Source organism: Papio anubis, chromosome 6 (assembly GCF_008728515.1).
Source record: "Papio anubis isolate 15944 chromosome 6, Panubis1.0, whole genome shotgun sequence".
Classification (NCBI taxonomy): domain Eukaryota; kingdom Metazoa; phylum Chordata; class Mammalia; order Primates; family Cercopithecidae; genus Papio; species Papio anubis.
In genome coordinates, this window is record NC_044981.1 from 115,343,437 (window position 1) to 115,363,090 (window position 19,654).

Genomic DNA, 19,654 nt, shown 5'->3' on the forward strand with positions numbered 1-19,654 from the left:
CTACTTTTAGCATGAAACAAAACCATAATGAAATAGAATAATCTTTAGAAAAGGTTTATCATGTAGTTTCAAATTTATCGAACAATGCTAGCATGTAGGCTGTATTTTATTCATAAGTATATCATGAAAAATTTGATTAATACATTGTTAACAAAGATATGCATTGTAGGACTATTTTTATATGAATTAAAAATAAAAAGCTTTGTGAAACTCTATACGTTCAATTTTTTATAAAACAAATAACAAGTAAATAAAAAAACTATCTTATTTTCTAAGTGATTTATAGTAGTACAGGAAAAACTATGGATTCTGAAAATGTTGGTAATTAAGATTTTACTAATAAAAATTTATAAGGTATACACAGGCAAAACAAATTACCATATGCATATATATTACATGCGTGAAGCTTTCTTTATGGATGCTGCAATTACATTATATTGTTAGTTTTTCCTGTCAAACTCACAAGACTAAAGCTATTTCTTTATAGGCTGCTCTTCTTATGCAAGATCAAAGTCACTGTCAGGATCATTCATGTGATTTAGTTTTCAATCAGGAAATAAACTATGAAGCTAGGCTTTGGGTAGATGGGCTAGGGTACTCCAGAGTTTGTTCTAGTTATCCTTCCTTTGAGTCTAGTCTTTGAGGAAGGTAGACTTTCAGATACTATATTATGCTTGAGTGATGGGTACCAAGATGGCATCCATGATCTGGTTCTAATACAGAACTTAATCTTTTTTTTTTTTTTCCCCAGATTATTGTATAGATAGAACAGGGCCATAACCAAATTATCTGGTTATTAATCACACCATGAATTTGCTTTGGAATCCATTAATTTTCTGTAAATTGTATTAAGAGATAAAATAGCATAGTGTTTAAGAGGACAGACCGTGGAGTGGGGCTACCTGGGTATAAATCCTGCTCTCATTTATTAGCTGTGCACCAACAAATACATTACTTATATTCAGTTTCCTTATCTGTGAAACAGGGAAACAGTAGTAACTAACCCACTGAGATTATTGTGTGGATTGAGAAAAATTATTTATAAAAAGCTGGCACATGCCAGAAAAATTATAAGATAAAGGCTAAATACATTCAAAAAGCTTATTATAGTCTCAGCTATCTCAGCTGTCCTGTCAGGCAGTTTAAAAAAAATGGTAGGGTGGTTGATTTCCCATGCTTGGGTTAACCATTAAATTGTGACTGCCATTCTGTACCACCCACCCACAAAACATACACACAAACCCACACACACAAACTGACACCAGCAGCAGTTACTCTCAAAGAACAGGTAAAACTCAGGGGCAAACTCTCAGGGCCAAGCTATTTACTCACCTTCCACACAAGGTGGCTCTTTTACTAGTGCAACCCTGGAGGTACTAATTCTTACGTTTTGGCCACTGCATAACTACCTAAAATTAAAGCTATAAATGCTTGTATATTGAGGAAGAAGAGGCGGTAAGTTCATGAGATTCAGGATACTTCATAGCAGGTACGAGATCGGATGATAAGGTGAGTTCAGAATGCTCAAGAAGTCCTAATACTTTTGACATCACAGCTTCACGCACATAATATCAGTCTTGACAGAGAGGTCCTCAGAAGATCTACGAGTTTTTTTCCAACGTTTCATTGACATTTTATGTTTTTTGATAGCATATTTTACATTAATTCTTATAACAAAACTAGATACTAATGTAGGGAGATAAACTAATGTGTTAGTTTTTCAAATGCAAAAACTTTACAGTCTAAAATGGGGCAGTCTTCCTTTGAAAGAAGAAAAAAATTGTGACACTAACTTTCCTTATATATACCCAAATCTTGTGATTAAGAAAAACCACACACACACTGAAAGGTTCCAAACAAAGCCAAAGGATATAACAATGGTTCCTGAGGTTTAAAAATAATTATGTGTAACTGTTCTACAACAATTTTGAAAAGCTGAATGAAGCTAACACAACATGCTTTCCCCAAAATATATGGCTACAGAAACTGGCATGACAAAAAGTAAAACTCACCAATAAGATAAAAATAAATCAAGAATGTCATCAAAGAACTATCCTTCCAATAACATTATCAACACTGATAAATTTGCTAATGTAGTCTTTCAAATAGTCAAGCTCAAGTATTCCATGTTACATATTCTATTTAAAACACAGAAAAAAATGGGAAGGTAGTCAGTACATTTAATAAATAGAAGCCCAGCACAAAATATAAGACAAAAAATTGTTTTTGAAAATTTAATTACGTACAAAGTCCCTTTCATGCAAGATAAAGTCCCTAGGTAATTTAAAAAGTTGTTTAGTAAAATATAAGTAGGAAATATTTTCTTTTTGCATAATAAGACAACAAAAGAACCTCTAATGTACTATTAAGATAGAATACACAATAACTGAAATTGGTTATTAAAGACTATTGTGCCATAGTGCTAGTACATGATTACAGTGATTTAACTATTACCAAAAGAGTCACTAAAAACCCACAAATACAAAGATAAATAATTGATTTTCCATAAATGAAGAGCTCTTTGCCCAAGAATAAACCACCTTATTTTAAAAATGACAAGGGGCTAACAGTCAGTCACCGTTAATACGACTAAACAGGGTTCAATTTACAAAATACGCACAACATGGACTTTACTTCTAAGAATTTTTGAAAATTTAAGCATATCTAAAACATTATCAGTTGAGAAAAAGTAAAACTATTCCACCTGCCTAGAAATTCCTCTAATTTGACTGACCTCAAAGAGTATGTGCTAGAGGTTTTGGGAGGAAATAATACAATAACTGTATAATAAAAATTTGGAATTTAAATCAAAGATCAAATTTATCCTCTTTTTCTAAAAGTGTTTTTCAAGACTTTAAAAATCTTTGGAGAACATCTGAACTTTCGTGACCTTAAAACCCTAATTTGATTATGTCCTCAAAGTTTGATTATATATTTTGTTCCCTAATTTTAAACTTTGAGAACTTTGGACTGAGTAATTCATCTCAACATATATTCACAAAAACAATCACAAGAAGTAATGCATTTTTTACTTGCGGTGAGGGAGTGGGGGCAGTCCTAGAAAATTCCTATTTAATCTTGCCAAAGGCGGTACGGATTATGGACTAAAAGGGTCAATCTTTTAGAAAACCATTTCCTTGAAATACGGGGTCTTGAAAATATGAGAGAGATGGAATAAAGGTAGAAAAAACACAAATAAAACTATAAGCAACTGCTTCAAAACCTGGGAGTATAAAATTGTACTACTTATGGCATAAATTGAACCCTGCTTTATTTTAAAGTAAAGCAAAAATAAAATTAACAGAGAAATTCACACTGTAAGTCAGAGAAAGAACTGCAACCCAATTGAACTGATTTTTAATAATTATTGCCCCAGTGAGTTTAAAAGAGACACAGCCCAAGAGATTATTTTTTAGCATAGGAACAACAAATTTACACAAAAATGCAATGCAATGGATAATTTTCCAGTGTTGGGTTAGCACTGCATATAGCGAGGATTAGAAACAAAATAGAAATTTCTATTTCCTACCTATATCATTGGCTACCATCTTGGAAAACTTTCTGCTTTTGGTCTTCACTGAAAATAATATTTTGATATAAAATGTCAAAATCTATTCAAAGTAAACTAAATAAATGAAACATAAAAGAAAATACTTTAAAATCAAGATACTATACCCTTTTCTATAAAATTATTCATTTTTTGTTCATCATCTGAATTGTGTGGTGATGAAGAACCTACACAAATGAAGACAATGGAAGGAACAGGTACATGGTCAGTCATAAACACTGAGTTGTAACAAGAAAAATGTACAAATAAAAAATCTGGTAACTTTTAAAACAAGTTATCACCTAAGTGACCACAGGAAGAGACCATGTATATAGTAAATAACAGTTCTTATACTATTACAGTATAGTAATAAGTAGTGCAGTATCTCTCATGGTAGACCCTGGTATATATAAATATTAACTCTATAACAATTTGGCAAAATCTCGGAATATTAGATGTTAGAAAATATATAAGGAAAACTATAAATAGTATTTAACTGTTTCTTTGAAAAAATCTGCAATTCTTGATAGTATTAACTGAATACAGCTTCTCTAGCAGAACCAAGATCTTGTACTATAACTTTGCTGATAAAATTTGTTATTTTAGAGTTAGACTGACAGTTTAAAACTATATATTCATTCTATTACATACCATAGAAATCTTTAAAATGTACAATAAGGGATCTTTAAAATAGTGAAGATAATATTTATATTTGCAGGTATGTTCAAATGTCTACTTAAATTTATGGAGGTAAGAAATATTTAATTTTATTTTGGCTGTGATTCCCAATATTATTATATAAAGTTACCTAATATTTCTTTAAGATTTTTTGGGTTAAAAATATTTTTAATTTCTCATAGTATTCCTTTTAATTTATAACATACATCTTTTATTATAAATGTGATCGATCCTAAGTAGTATTTTCGTTGATCACTTTTGGACAACTATTCTTTAAAGGCACATCTCAATACCTCATCCATTCAATTTTTCACAGTCTCCTCAGCTGTAAATCACTTCTCCTCCTTTGAGTTACCTTAATGTTTTATCTATGTATTTCTCATATGATGCTAACCACTTAATACCTTATTATTTTAGATTTATGCACACATGACCTGCCTCACTGGAATGAACTTCCAAAAGGCAGGGCCTACATTTGATTCATTTTTGTATTCCTTTTGTAATTAGTGGAGTGTGTTACATGTAGAATTCTCTAAGTAAGTATTTGCTGAATTCATAATGCTTTTCTGCTAGAGGGAAATACCTAGAAGGTAACTGGAAGCAGATAAAAAGGTTTCTTTCTCTGCTTTAAAAATATCCCAGTAAAGCACTGAATCTTAATGAATCAGGTCAAAATTTGACACCACATATAACACTCCCCAATAAAAATTGTACCTCCTTCCCTTGGTCAAGTGGTGAATGTCCTTGACAGCTTTTCTCTGACTGACTAAAATCTGCCAGCATTGGCAGAACCACTACTTTTATAGTGGTTTTAGAAGGTTACTTTTTTAAAGTCCCATTTTTTGCTAAATGTCATTTACAGATCCTCATAAATCCCACTTCAAAAAATATCACACAGGTAACACTGAGCTCATAACATTTCCAGGAACAGAAATAGGTATAGTTGTTTTTAATATACTTCTGAATTTAATTCTAAATAATATAATGGTTATATGTTATAAATATTTGAAAATATCACTATTATCTCTACAAAATAGCCACATGAATGCACAAAAATGTATTATTGATACTAGTTTTGATGTATTTCATATCAAAGCAATAGCAAGATAACATATCTATACATAATAAAATGAGAAAAATATTTGATATTTTCAAATATAAGAAGGCAACATAGGCTGTAATGTAAATAAAACAAGGAGGTTTATTTTTCTTCTAACTAAAAATACTTACTGATTGCTATAACTTCTGTGACAGCTCATGCAAAAGCTCCAAAATAGTTTTCTACTTATCCTATTTGAATATACTTACTAAATTTCTACAATGAAACACAGATAATATCCACAGCTTATTGTTTTTCTAGGACACATAGCATTTAAATCATGAATGCACTTGAAGGCACCATTTATATTACGGTATGGGTGGCCCTGAGTTTTCTTCAGCTTGAAATAACCTAACAGTTAAAAAAATTATTTTAACATGATTTGTTGTGTGTGTGTGTGTGTGTGTGTGTGTGTGTGTGTGTGTGTGTGTATTTGCATGCAGTACTAAACAAATTCCAGTATTACTAAAGTGCTCACTGAAGCAACATGAGTTCTTTGACGTAAAGATCAAATGAAGGTCTTTCCCTTCATTTGTTCAGGATGCATATGTTCAGTAGGCAGAATTAACTTTCTGTTAGGGGGACCACTGGTTTATTTAAAAATAAATGAAAAGGTTAACTATATGCATTACATGGATTTTCTCATGATGATTTCTGAAGACAGCTTTGATTTTAATTAACTAAACAGTTGAGATCACAAATCTTAATTACGAGATTTAAAAGGTTTTCAAAAAAGTTTCCCTTCATATACGAATTATTTTAAATGAACTTACTGGTTTTGATAAAGGCATATGGCTATTTTATATTTCTATATTTGTCTGCCTCTTAGTATTTATGAGAGACTCATTTTAACTCCCAATCCACTTTTATACATTTCTTCTTTTCCCATAAATACCAACTTATTTTATATTTGCTATATCAGTTTTAATAATCTATAATGCATCAATTAACTATTTTACCTTTTTATATTACTCTCATTGTGGAAACTATTTGAGGCTTGTAATTTAATTACTAATTTTTATGTTTTTAAAAATATGATCCCCTTGTGGCTCTTTTTGATTCACTTCAAATTCATCCCATCTGTTATTCTTTTTTGACCATCTCAAATTAGAATTTGCATGTGTTGGCCAGAGGGGTAATAATAAATTATTTCTTTATTTACCTATGAGAATGTTAACAGGAATGAAGGTTCAAAAAAGTTACAAATATACAGAGTAAGATAATTAACCCATGAGAGATGGCAAAAATTACTATTAAGAATTCTTACATGGACAAGTTGAGAAAGACACACACAAGCTACAAAAATGCAGTGTCAAAATTATTTACATTAAAATAGTTTTCCAGAATCTCACTCTAGTTTCTATGGTAATACTCTTACTAGTTGTGCATAACCGGTATCTCCTGCTATCTGAAACAACTATTCCCTCTTAAAGTTTTTATTAAAAAAACAGTATTTCCTGATATGTAGAAACCAATATAAGTCTCAGAGAATTCTTATGTTTTTCAGAGCATAATCAAAGACTAAACTAAATAAAGGTTTCTATACCTAATGATAATAATACATGATTTATCAATGATTTTTTGAAGTCACAATTTTTACTTTGCATTTCAAACATGCTGAGATAGAAACAATGAAATATCTAGGTCATCTGAATTTCTGCATGTTAAAACCATTACTTTCCTTTTCACATGGACCAAAGAGCAAAAATGTATTTGAAAATGCTGAACCATGTTTGAGTTTCTCTGTTTTGAGAAACAGAATTTACAGGGGTTTTAACCTTGATTTACTTTTTATATTTATATACTTAGATTTAAATATACACCTATCTTCAAATATCACTTGTTCGTTTATTTCAAAGGGCTAGATGTATCCACTTTTTGAAAGTCTGGCCCAGAATAAAAAGGAGTACTAATTTATTTGGGCTGAATCTTATTAAAACGCATCCTATGGGATTTAACATATTTAAGCATAACATATCACATGTTCCATGTCCAAATTGTCCACCCTGGCTTATATACTTAACATACTGACAAATGCATTTACGTGGATTTTGGAGAAGATCAGAATATTATTTTATGTAGTTAGAAGAAGAGAAAGAACTAAAAGATATTACAATTCTAAATTCCAAATTCAGAAATAAACAATCCTAGGAGACAGAAAACAGTTCCTGCTTCATATTATTCATTCAAACTTAATTCTACCAATGTTAAAACTTATCAGGTACTAATTATGTGAGCAATTCCTCCATATGTTTTATTAGTTTAATGAATAAATTTAAATATGAAGTTTAAAGAACAAGAAAGTCAGAAAATGCATAGATACATTTTAACTTTAAGAAATAATCAACTAGTTTAACATCAGGAAAATGCAATTGTAAAAGGAAAACATCATAAAAGCTTTTGCAGTCTTAGATATAATAAAATATTACACTAAAATGTGAGGGAGTAAAACAAAATACTCTTGTCAATATTTCCCATTCTGACAATTGTTTCTGATGTAGTATACCAGCTACGGAAGGAACAAAAACTGTCTTAACAACAGTGTTACTTATGCTATGAATGATCTTTTCACTAGAAAACTGGTGAATAATATTAACTTTATGAAGGATTAGAAAAGGATCAATCCACCAAAATAAAATAAATTCAAAATCTTGTTAATTTTAAAAGGTCTCCAAAAATAATAAAAATAACATTCTTTTGAAATATTAATATATGCATAAGTCACATAAAGACCCATCTATAGATAAGAAATGAGAACTGCTTTAATACAGCTATAAATATATAAGAAATTATTTTCATCATAAATAAAAATACATGCAACTAGTCTATAATTATTCTAATTGACCATATTCATGGCTTGATTATAAGTGTTAAACATTTTTTCATAATGTTTAAAGACTGTAGATAACTAAGACATTTGATCCAATGGTAAGGAGTAAGATATATTTTCTATAAAAAAGGTGTAAATATAAGAAAGTTAAATAAACAATTACAGGATTCTCAGCAGGTGAAGTTTTGGATTTTTATTTAGCACAGCTACATTTCTTTCCGCTTAATCAGAAGTCAAAGAATGCAGTTAAGATTTTAAGGATAAATATATGACACAAAAGTTTTTGTAGATGTATTTTAAATGCATCTCTATCAAAATGTACACTGGTATGCTATCTTAGATTTTATAGAATCGTAATTATTAATGAAATTTAAAAAAAACAAATTACCAGAAGTTGGAGACTTGCAGCGATCCTCTGGAACAACAGTCCCTTCACTAATATCACACAGACCGGCTACAAAACAAAAACAAAAAACAAATCAACCCATAAATTTATATAAGTGCAGTTTTGTCTTTTATTTATAGTACATATTTAACTACCATCCATTTAAAAGAACCCAATAAATTAACAGACTGTTGGTATTGATACCATGCTCATTGGGTTTGAGACAGAAATATTTTATATTAAAATACCTCAAACTAATACAGCATTCATCAGTTAAAAATACAATCTATGATAAAATACAAAGTAAACAATATGATTATAAATTTCCCTGGTGATTGAAGTTATAAAAACCTCTGAAAATTGTCTAAACACTATAAATAAAGACACATCAAGAGTTTGGACTAGCTGGGCAAGGAGTCACATGTCCGAGCCTTAGAAGTCAGGTGTCACATCGACGAACAGGATGTGTATGTATCACCAGTATCTGCTTTTCTATTACTTTGGTAAACACATTTCCAACAGTCACTGAGAAAGCTTTCAAAGTAACATTTTCTGAGAACATGAGTACTGAACTGGGCTTCTAAGAAAAGTTTTCTATTTTGAGGCACACATTAGTTTTTTTCATTAGATAGGAAGTTCTTGAATGAGAATTAGTCGTTTTTTTGTTTGTTTTTTAAGACAGTGTTTCCTTCCGTCTCCCAGGCTGGAGTGCGGTGGTGCGATCTCGGCTCACTGCAACCTCCACATCCTTGGGTTCAAGCGATTCTCCTGTCTTGGCCTCACAAGTAGCTGGGACTACAAGAGTGCCCCACCAAGCCCGGCTAATTTTTTTGTATTTTTAATAGGGACGGGTTTCACCATGTTGGCCAGGCTGGTCTCGAACTCCTGACTTCCAATGATCCGCCCACCTAGGCCTCCCAAAGGGCTGGGATTACAGATGTGAGCCACCAACCCAGCCTGATAATTAGTAGTTTAAAAAAAAATCTTCATCAAACTAATGGTCCTGGAAGAAAACCTGGTTTTTATGGTTCTAAGATGATAGATGTAATTATAGGTATGCATTTAATCTTTGATAAAATATTTGTTTATATACATGTACTCTTTCTTGATAGCACACTCAGAGGATATCTAAACAGTAGTGATAACATACTCCAGTTTTATGATGTGCCTAGCACTGAATAAAAATGATCAAATTTGAAATTTTACCCCCTTGGTATTTTGTCAACTGCTACTAAAAATTATAGTTAGGGGAAATCACTTTGAGGTTTCAGTTGAGGGTCCTCATGATATAATAATTACTGAACTTATTGACTAAAAAAGTTATTAGACTTACATGATATAGTTATCATTCTTAAAAAGGCCAAGGAAGAAACATTTAGGAGTTGAATTACGGAATGTGGATAGAGAGGATTTCGTTTAGATATTAAACAACTGTTAAATAAGCTAAAAATCCATTCAGTGCCTTCTATCTCACTCAGGGTAAAAGTCAAAATCCAACCCTACTTGGTGGGGTGATGTATACGATCCTATAGTATATTGTATCCTGTTACCTCTCAGACTATCTGCTGTTTTCACTGACTTGCCCACCACTGGTACTCTCTCTTCTCCAGCCACACTGACTCCTCATTGTTCCTTGAACTCACCAGGTGTACTGCTTCAGAGCAAATTGTGCTTATTCTCTTGCATGAAATATTTTTTGTTTGATTGTTTTCCCAGACATCCTCATGGATAATAGCTCTCTCATTTCCTTTAAACTTGAAGTCATCCAGACACTCTATTTTATTTTAAATTTAACACTCCATCATTGATATTTCAAATCCTCCTTCAATTACTTTTCCCCTCAGCACTATTAATGTAATCTACTGTATATTACTTATTTTTTTAAGTGTGTGTCTCTTCCAGTAGAATATGAGTTCCGTGAGGGTAGAGAATTTTGTCTGTTTTGCTGCCTATAATGGTGCATAGCACATGGTAGTCTCAATATTTGTTGAATGTTTGAGTGAATACATGTGAAAGAATTTCATAGCATGTAACCTAATCTATCCCCTCTATTGCTGCCAGAATCCCTTCAACAAATATTCCTAGCAATACATCTACCTAGGCTCTGCTCAAACGTATCTCACTCAACCCAATTAGTTAAGTGGTCTTAAGTGACATTTACTGAGTACTTACTATGTGCCAGATATGGTTTTAAGTGCTTCATTCATTTAACCCTAACGGCAGCAAATGAAATAGACAGTATTATTCTCATTTTACAGAAGAAGAAACTGAGGCACTGAGTGTTTTAGGTATTTTATATAGGAACAAAAACCTAATTACTTATAGAAATGGTCCACTTAATTGCCACTCTTAGAGTTTTTTTTTTTTTTTACTGGTAGAAAAGCTCTGCATGCTTTAGGACAAAATCTGCTTTTTATAATGCCCTGATTTAAAAATAAGGAGAAAATAACATAACATAGACATAGACATAGAACTATAATTTTAACTGTTCTAAACTTCTCACATTAGTATATTCAGCAGTTCTGCCACATTACTGGCACACACAAAGTTGTGGTCAACAGTAACAAAACAACCTCCTGAATGCCAACAACGTTCACTCACATGATTAGGTATGCCACATGTGTCCTCTCACTTAATAATCACACCAACTTTATGAGGGAGTCACCATCTGCATTTTATAAATGAGGACACTGAGCCTCAGAGAAATATCCTTTCTAGTATCACAAACTTATACAAAGAGTGGAGATTTAAACTTAGATGTGCTTAAACAAAATCTCCAATTATGTTTCACACGAACTACTCTTAAGCCAGTGTTTTCTGTTCTATATGTAAACAATCAATCTTTATAACCTAAACTCCGGACTCAACATGTATTGTTGATAAATCTCATTTCTTTGGTTTAAATTTACTGTTTCTACCGATAAATTATCTTTTTGAGTTGTTACTCTGCCATCAAATGTAATACCTACCTTGCCCTTAAATAGTGACCATTCTGATAAGCCTATCTTATCTTTCAAAAGTCCAGATAGGAAGCTACATTTACTATTTGAAATATTCAACAAAACATAATCCTATGTTATTCAACACAATATATGCATTAACTGAGGCACACTACATCAAGGTAATTAGACCACACATTAATCCAGGACCATTAACTGAGAGGGCTGGCAAATGTTTTCTGTAAAGATCCAAGTAATAAATAGTTCAGGCTTTTTCAGCCAAAATCTCTGTCACCAAATATTCAGCTGTTATGTTGCAGCACAAAAGCTGCAACACATAACAAATAAACATGGTATTTCTCCAATAAACCTGTATGTACAAAATCAGGCACTAGGCTAGGTTTTGGCCTACAGACAATAGTTTGCTGACTCTTGGTTTAATCAAACTTTCCATCATTAAACTGAAATAGGTATTGAGGTCACTTCTACCTGTCTGGTTCACAGAAATATCCTAAAATTAATTTTCAAATACCTCATTAACTTCAGGCAACATTAGGTCAACAGGCTGCCATAAGTCATCAATGTAGTTACCAGATTAAATAAGTAAAATTGATTTTGCTACAACTTACTTTTAGTGAACTTCTGCTGACTTCTATCGATCATTTCTATTTTCTATATGCACATAGCAACTCATTCTAGAATTCTGACTAATTTGTGCCTCAAATAAACTGAAATGTAAAATGTTTGACCTTCACCAGCTGGGGATACCTTTTAAATTCACCAATTATCTTGATATTCTTTTTATTATTGCTTGGTCTGCCTCATTTACATAAAGGACCTTAGGCTTCAATTTCTCTTATTATAGCTTTCATACTTTCCAGAGAGGAAAATGATTCTTCTTAATGTAGCACTCAGAATCAAAGTTACTTAATTCTACTTTCTACTAATATACACGCAATCATTAGTAGATTTAATATACACACAATTATTAGTATTTTATCATTCTACTGAATCATAAAACGTGACCAGCAAAACAAGATATATATTATCCAACAGTTCATTTTTAGTAGAATCAGGTTTTTAGCAGATATGAGTAGCTGAAATACTTCATTACTGTTTGTCCTTGTGACAGTTTTAGAATTTTTATTATGAAAACATGGCCTATATTTTACTAAATAATACAACTGCATTGTAATACAGCTATGACACATTTAAACTTAGCCGAAACAGTTTTATCTTAAAATTCACATGAACTACATTCTTTATAAAATATATCAGCATCTATTTGTAGCAAAACAAATAATTTCTCTAAACTGTTTTTCTAAAACAGCCTGAAGAACAATTTGATGATATTTGGTCTACACCTAAGAACATGTTATAAAATACACGTTAGGAAGAATATCATTCTTTACCTCACGACAAAGAACTTTTATACCATCATTCTATATTTATTTCAAATATTTATAAATTTGGGGGGGATTAGTGTCAGAAATATTCTTAAGACGTTATTTTAAAACATATTTCAACATAATTTTAATTTTTATTTAAAATATAACCCTAAATATTGACAAAGTGAGGCATAATAACAATGGGTGAATATCTTAAACTAATAAAGAAAAACTCAAATAGTTCTCCTGTGCCTACATAGCTAATTCTTCAATAATAAAATAAAGCAAACAATAATATAAATAATATGTATTATGGGGTTTACTGGAGAATAATGTAGGATGCAGTGAAATTTTAAAAAGTATTTTTAAAATTAAATGCTAAAAGTCAGTCTCTATCCTTAGATAAATCTAGGCATTTAATTTCTAGCAATTTTATATAAGCTAGTATAAGGTATAAAGGAGAAAAGAGGTTAATTTTATGGATAGTGAAATTTTTACCACATTTGTAAAATAAACTAAAGGTTTTATCTTCAAAAAATATTTCTTCTCTATCATAACTTTCTAACATTCTAGCATTAAATATTAGTATCTTTGCTTTATAAAGAGATAGAATTGGGGCACAAGTATTTAAATAGCTGTTTTCATATACATGTCATGAGATGAATCTAAGTAATGAGTACAGTGTTTTAGACATAGAATGTTTTAATAAGCTCTTTTAAAAATGAACAAAAAAACTCCCAATGATTTTACAAAGAACAAACAAGCCAAAGCATAAATGACTTACTTAAAAAAGAAGAACGAAGTTTTTTCATAGATTCAGAATATAAGCTAGAAAGGCCGCACATGCAAGAAGTCACAATCAGCACACCTTAGTGAAGCAATGAAAAGCAGAAGGAAAAAAAAAGGAGACAAAAATACTAGAATGGTATGGTTGGGACAACAATCTCTGCTGAAGATATTACATGACAAAATGATCACATTCAAACAAAAATGGAAAAACAAAACTTTGAAAAGAAAAATTCAATCATCAAGCCAAAGTAATAGAAAGGTCTATATCCCCTCATTTTTCTTTCCCATGAACTGTAAAATTTGCAGTATTAGTTAATAATGTACTGAACACAACTGAAAAATGAATTGCAGAATGACTTTTAATTCAGAGCAGACTGAGTTAGGAAGTACAGACCAGAGCTTCTCGAATGGTGTTTCAATACACACTGGTATTCTGCAAATGAGTTAAGTATGCCCCAAATAGGGTTGCCCTCAATCTCTGGTCCAGCTGGGCAGGCCCTGGGGAAACTGGGTATCACCAGGCCAGTTATAACTGGAAGCCTCATTAGTGTACCCTGTGTGCCATATATCAAACGCCATTTTTTTGTGTGTGTCATGAAATAAAAAAAGGGCAAGAAGTACTGGTATATATAGCTAAGTATACATGTATACCTTGAGGTATTATGGTAGAACATTTAAAATTATGACTAATTACCTAGCAAACATAAAAGAACTCTATAAAGAGAATTCTCAATGACTGTAGGCTTACATTTAATCAAAGCTATCTGAGAATGCTATATTTTCAAAGAACTAAAATTTACTTCTGCATTTTCCTTTTTTTCCCACATGGAAATGATTCCTTTGAATTAAATAGTTTAAATAATAAATCATTGGTCTTACAAAAACCAAACAATGAAAAGGAACAAAATCTCTGTAAGTAACTTTTTTATATAATAATGATACAAATATTCCTTTCGTTATATTTCAGCTGAGAAGTTTGATCCTGTGGTTCTTTCTCAATGTGCAATAAAATCCTATAATATTAAAAAGAAAAGCAGGCCGGGTGTGCTGCCTCACACCTGTAATCCCAGCACTTTGGGAGGCTGAGGCAGGTGATCGCTTGAGCCCAGGAGTTTGAGATCAGCCTGGGCAACATGACAAAATCCCATCTCTACAAAAAATACAAAAAATCAGCTGGGCTTGGTGGCATGTGCCTGTGGTCCCAGCTACTCAGAGGGCTGAGGTGGGAGGATCACCTGGGCCCAGGAGGTCAAGGCTGCGATGAAGGCACTACTGCACACCAGTCTGGGTGACAGAGTGAGACCCTGTCTCAAAAAAAAAAAAAAAAAAAAAAGCAAAAACCACAACTATAGAAAACAAAAATAAAAAATAAGACTCATGCCTTTTGCTAGTTTTTGGAAGTTTATATATACAGACTAAATCAGGCAAGCTATTTACCTAACTGAAATACTTATATTCACAGAAGTAAGTCAGCATTTATAGAAATCCTAAAGCTCAGGATTTTCTTCTTTTTACCTCCTGAAGGTTGTCGAGATTTACGAGGAGATCGGGGTTCTCTCCGGTAGGGATCATTAGAGCCATATAATTCAATAGTGCCCAGGTTGAGCAGCACTGCTTTCTGGAGGTAGTCAACCATAGCAATGCCATTGCAGTTGCCAAAAACCACCCTGCAAATAGGAAAATAACAAACATTTTAGCACAATCAAATAATTCCAAGAAAATGTACTACAGTCTACAAGGCTGAAGAAAGAAGCATGGTGGGTCCTTCAGAAAATTCTTTGAAACAAAAGATAACTACAGGAACTGAAATACAGGTTACATGTGCCTTCTCATGGAACTGTTTAGATCTTCTGCAGACATTAAATATCACTAAATCAATCAACTGTATTATTTATAAAAATATTTGGCATAGGAGTTGAAACTTGATCAGAGATAGAAATCTCTCACACCTCGCAATGCAACATCTATTTTTCTACCTTGGGGGCATTTTGAGCTCTTCACGGGTGGGAGACATTCCCTTGTACTAGGCAAGTAGGAGATTAGACATTGGGGTAAGTTTTGGTAATCATTCAAGTCAAGAATAAAAAGTAGAAAGTATACATCTTGGAGGCCTCCCTTTGGGGTGTTCTAAATATCTTCTCAATTATGAGTCAGGAACTATGAATAAAGGAAATTTATTCTTTTAAGATATTTTAAGCCAGGAATGGAAAACTGATATGTATAGAGGGCTATATAAGTAAGTAAAAGAGGACATGTAAGCACACGGTTACTTAAGAGTGTATGGCACATCTAATGAAAAGCTTCAACTCAGTTCCAGCTGAAGCTGCCATGCAGAAACATGGACACGGCCACATAATCAGATTTTTAAGTTGGAGCTCTAAGTATGGATTTATATAGTCTTGGTAACTAATTAAAATTCTAAAAATACACAGAAATGGCCAAACAAAATACAACTGTAAGCCTAGTGAGGCCTGTAATTCATTGATTTGCACCTTCCTTTGAAACTTCCTATTGGTTCTTTTTCTCATTTCCTATGTTTTTTAATGGTTGTGGACAATAAAATATTTAAAATAGGAAAGTTTGTGCTCTTACATTGTATGGCAGCAAATAAAATATATGAAAGAAGACTATCTCAGACTGTAGCCAGTGTTAGTTTGATGTATAGTTGTCCCTTGGTTTCTTCAGAAGCTTGGTTCCAGGACCCCCACAGATACTAAAATCTGCGGATGTTCAAGTCCTCAATACAAAATGGCAAAGAGTTTGCATGTAACTAACATACAGTCTCCTATATACTTTAAATCATCTTGAGATTATTTACATATACCTAATACAATGGAAATGCTATATAAATAATTTTTATACTGTATTTTAAAATTTATGTTTTTAATTGTTTTATTTTTTTGTTATATTTTCTGAATATTTTTCATCTGCAGTTGGTTGAATCCATGGAAGAAACAGGTGGATACAGAGGGCTAACTGTACAGCTGCAAGAGACAGAGTAGGTGGTGGGAGCTACTGGCAAGAAAAAAAATGAATGAGTCCCTAGGGCTAGCATCAAGCAAGGAGACAATGAGCTACACATGATAAATAGCTCCGGGACTGAACAGTCAGGAAGCAGTTGCTTACACTGCAGTGTTGACTTCTGAAACAAGAAAATAACAAATGCTTTACAAGTCTATCATATTGTAATAAAAGTATGTATAACTAACACTATATGGCTGAAGGCATGAATTGATAAATAAAACAAGTATACTGTAGTATAGGTGAATATTAATTATCAGGCCTTTACAATTTACACAAGTTAATTGAAAGTAGAAAGAAAAATTACACAACTACAGTTCAACAGTTACAAAAATCAGTTTTATAACACAGTCTTCTGGGTGCATGTTGTTAGATTTCCATTACAGTAACTATTAATAAGAAAATTATTTCTGGGGGTATATCTAGGAGAGGATATACTGACTTTAAAACTTCATCGCAAATAATTTATTGGTCCATGAGGCATTTAACTTTACATCAGGAAGCACTGCATGCATACCCGAAGTAAGTTATTCAGAATGAAATTATGTTCCAAATAAACAGTGAATTTGGTCTGAAATTAAAGTTATAGAATGCCATTTTAGGTGACGATACAACAAAGACCATCCTTTCTATTTTTAAAAACAAAATGATGTATGGAATACTATGAAGAGACTTAGAAAAAAAATAACTTATACTTACAGTCCATAGGAAGAGTTGACTGCCAGGCTGGTTATTTGTTGTGGTGGTTCTCCACTCACCCAAACCAACTGAATAACCAGTTCTGTCTGATAACCTGGAGACTGTTTAAGTGGTGAGTTTTTAACTCTAAAATAAAAGAAAACATGTTATCTTTCAACCCATTTTCAACTATTGTCCTATATAATTATAAACATCTTTTTATATGAAACGATACTAGATATTTAAATATACAAAAATCAGAATCCTGTTATCTAGAAGCATTTAATCTATGCTTGGAGGGACTAAGTATGTACTTAACAAAAATAATATGCAAACTCTGCATATAAAGTGGGGGAGGACAGTAGGGGTGAAGGAAAAGAAAAGAAGTGAGGAGGAAGAAGAGGGCTTGGAAAGAAGGCAGGAAGGGCTGGGGGGAAAGATGAAGAGAAGCAGCAGCCCAAGGATTAAGAAGAGAAAAAAAATCAAGTTAGAAAAAATGTAAGTTAGAAAAGCAGTTTTAAAAACAGCTGGGCGCAGTGGCTCACACCTGTAATCCCAACACTTTGGGAAGCCTAGAAGGGCAGATCACTTGAGGTCAGGAGTTTAAGACCATCCTGGCCGACATGGTGAGACTCTGTCTCTACTAAAAATACAAAAATTAGCCTGGCGTGGTGGCGTGCGCCTGTAGTCCCAGCTACTCTGGAGGCTGAGGCAGGAGAATCACTTGAACCCAGGAGGCGGAAGTTGCAGTGAGCCGAGATCATGCCATGGCACTCCAGCCTGAGCAACAAGAGCGAAACTCTTGTCTCAAAAAACAAAACAAAACAAAAACACAAAACTTAAAAACATGATGTAACAAAATGAAAATTGTCCAAAAACAAGTTAAAAAATGAGTTAAAACAAATATGAGCAATTTATCTGTGTGTGTGCCTACTTTCACCATAAAATAAATCTACCTTGACTTTGAGGTGACAGTATTTTTGATCACAGAGACTCTTTTTAAATAATTACTGAATAATGCTACAAAAAATGCTCTTGCAGAATATTCGCAGACAGAAAACCCAAGTTCAAGGATTGGTAAGTGTTAAGTTTGGCTACAGTGGTAGGAGTGTGTAGTAAAAATGAGAAGATAGCAATACAGGCCAGGGCCAGACTTTAGAGGGTCTTCAAGTCCTGTCCACAAAGGTTTGATGTTGGTAGAAAGAACTCTCAGCAAGCTGGACTTTGAGTACTGATTCTGTTACTCACCAGCTGTCTTTTCACCTAGAAAGTGGGACTATTACTACCTAGTCACGATATGAGGAAACTCTGAATGCCTATGAAAAGTGCTTTGTAGATGGTCACATTAGACAAAGGTAATATATTTTCATTATTAAAGAATTAAAAGACAGGCCAGGTGCAGTGAGTGGCTCACACCTATAATCAGAGCACTTTGGGAGGCTAAGGTGGGCGGATCACTTAAAGTCAAGAGTTCAAGACCAGCCTGGCCAACATGGGAAAACTCCATCTCTACTAAAAATACAAAAATTACCCGGGTGTGGTGGCGAGCGCCTGTAGTCCCAGCTACTCAGAAGGCTGAGGCAGGAGAATCGCCTGAACCTGGGAGGCGGAGGTTGCAGTGGGCTGAGATCGCACCACTGTACTCCAGCCTGGGCAATAGAGCGAGATCTCCGTCTCAAAAAAGAAAAAAAAAAAAGAATTAAAAGCCAATGAAGGTTGATAAGAAATATTTGGGGAAGATTAATTTGGTGAATATAGGTAAGATGAAGTAGAATAGGGACACCAATTGGGAAGTTCCTGTGATTCTGATGTGAAACAAGAAAAAGGCAGATTGAAACACATTAATGGAGTAAGAATAAACTAGGCTTTACATTTCAGGAAGGCAGAAACCTTGCAGCTATTAATACTTATAACACTGGCACAAAGGAGGTACTCAATATTTACTGAATGAATGAATGAGTTGGAGGTTGAGTAGAGGTAGGGTAGAGGAAGAAGACACAGAGAATCTACAATCAGACAGAAGGGAGGGAGGGAGGAATAAAGAGGTAGTTTTAGAAGACTACGGGGTTAAGTTTGAGATGATGGTAGAGAACTACTAGCGAAACTAATCAGCAGGTAGTCAAATCTATTCCCAAACCTCATGAATAGTTAAGTCCATGCTGAACTACACTTGTCATTAGGATTTTAGAAATGAAGAGTTAAAGAGGGGCTTAAAAGAGTCTGAGAGCTTCTGAAACAATACCTGCTATACTTGTTCCAGAAAACTTCAACTGTACTTGAAAGACACATTTTTAAAAAAT

The 19,654-nt window shown here is 33.0% G+C and overlaps 1 protein-coding gene across 4 annotated transcripts in view; it reads right to left on the reverse strand.

Annotated features, from left to right (window-relative positions):
• The window catches only part of STXBP5 (syntaxin binding protein 5), a 193,501-nt gene that overhangs the window by 47,332 nt on the left and 126,515 nt on the right, over positions 1-19,654 (reverse strand). For 2 of the 4 annotated variants that reach the window (XR_646362.4, XM_003898072.5), the window contains exons 17-21: positions 17,376-17,501; positions 15,171-15,322; positions 8,543-8,608; positions 3,676-3,735; positions 3,530-3,577 (exon numbers count right to left, since the gene is read on the reverse strand). Coding sequence is in view for 3 of the 4 variants with exons in the window: in XM_003898072.5 (XP_003898121.1) it covers positions 3,530-3,577; positions 3,676-3,735; positions 8,543-8,608; positions 15,171-15,322; positions 17,376-17,501 (452 nt within the window). In the remaining variant the exon portion in view is untranslated. The remainder of the gene's footprint in view (positions 1-3,529; positions 3,578-3,675; positions 3,736-8,542; positions 8,609-15,170; positions 15,323-17,375; positions 17,502-19,654) is intronic. The other 2 variants (XM_021937745.2, XM_003898071.5) reach the window with 2 other exon arrangements.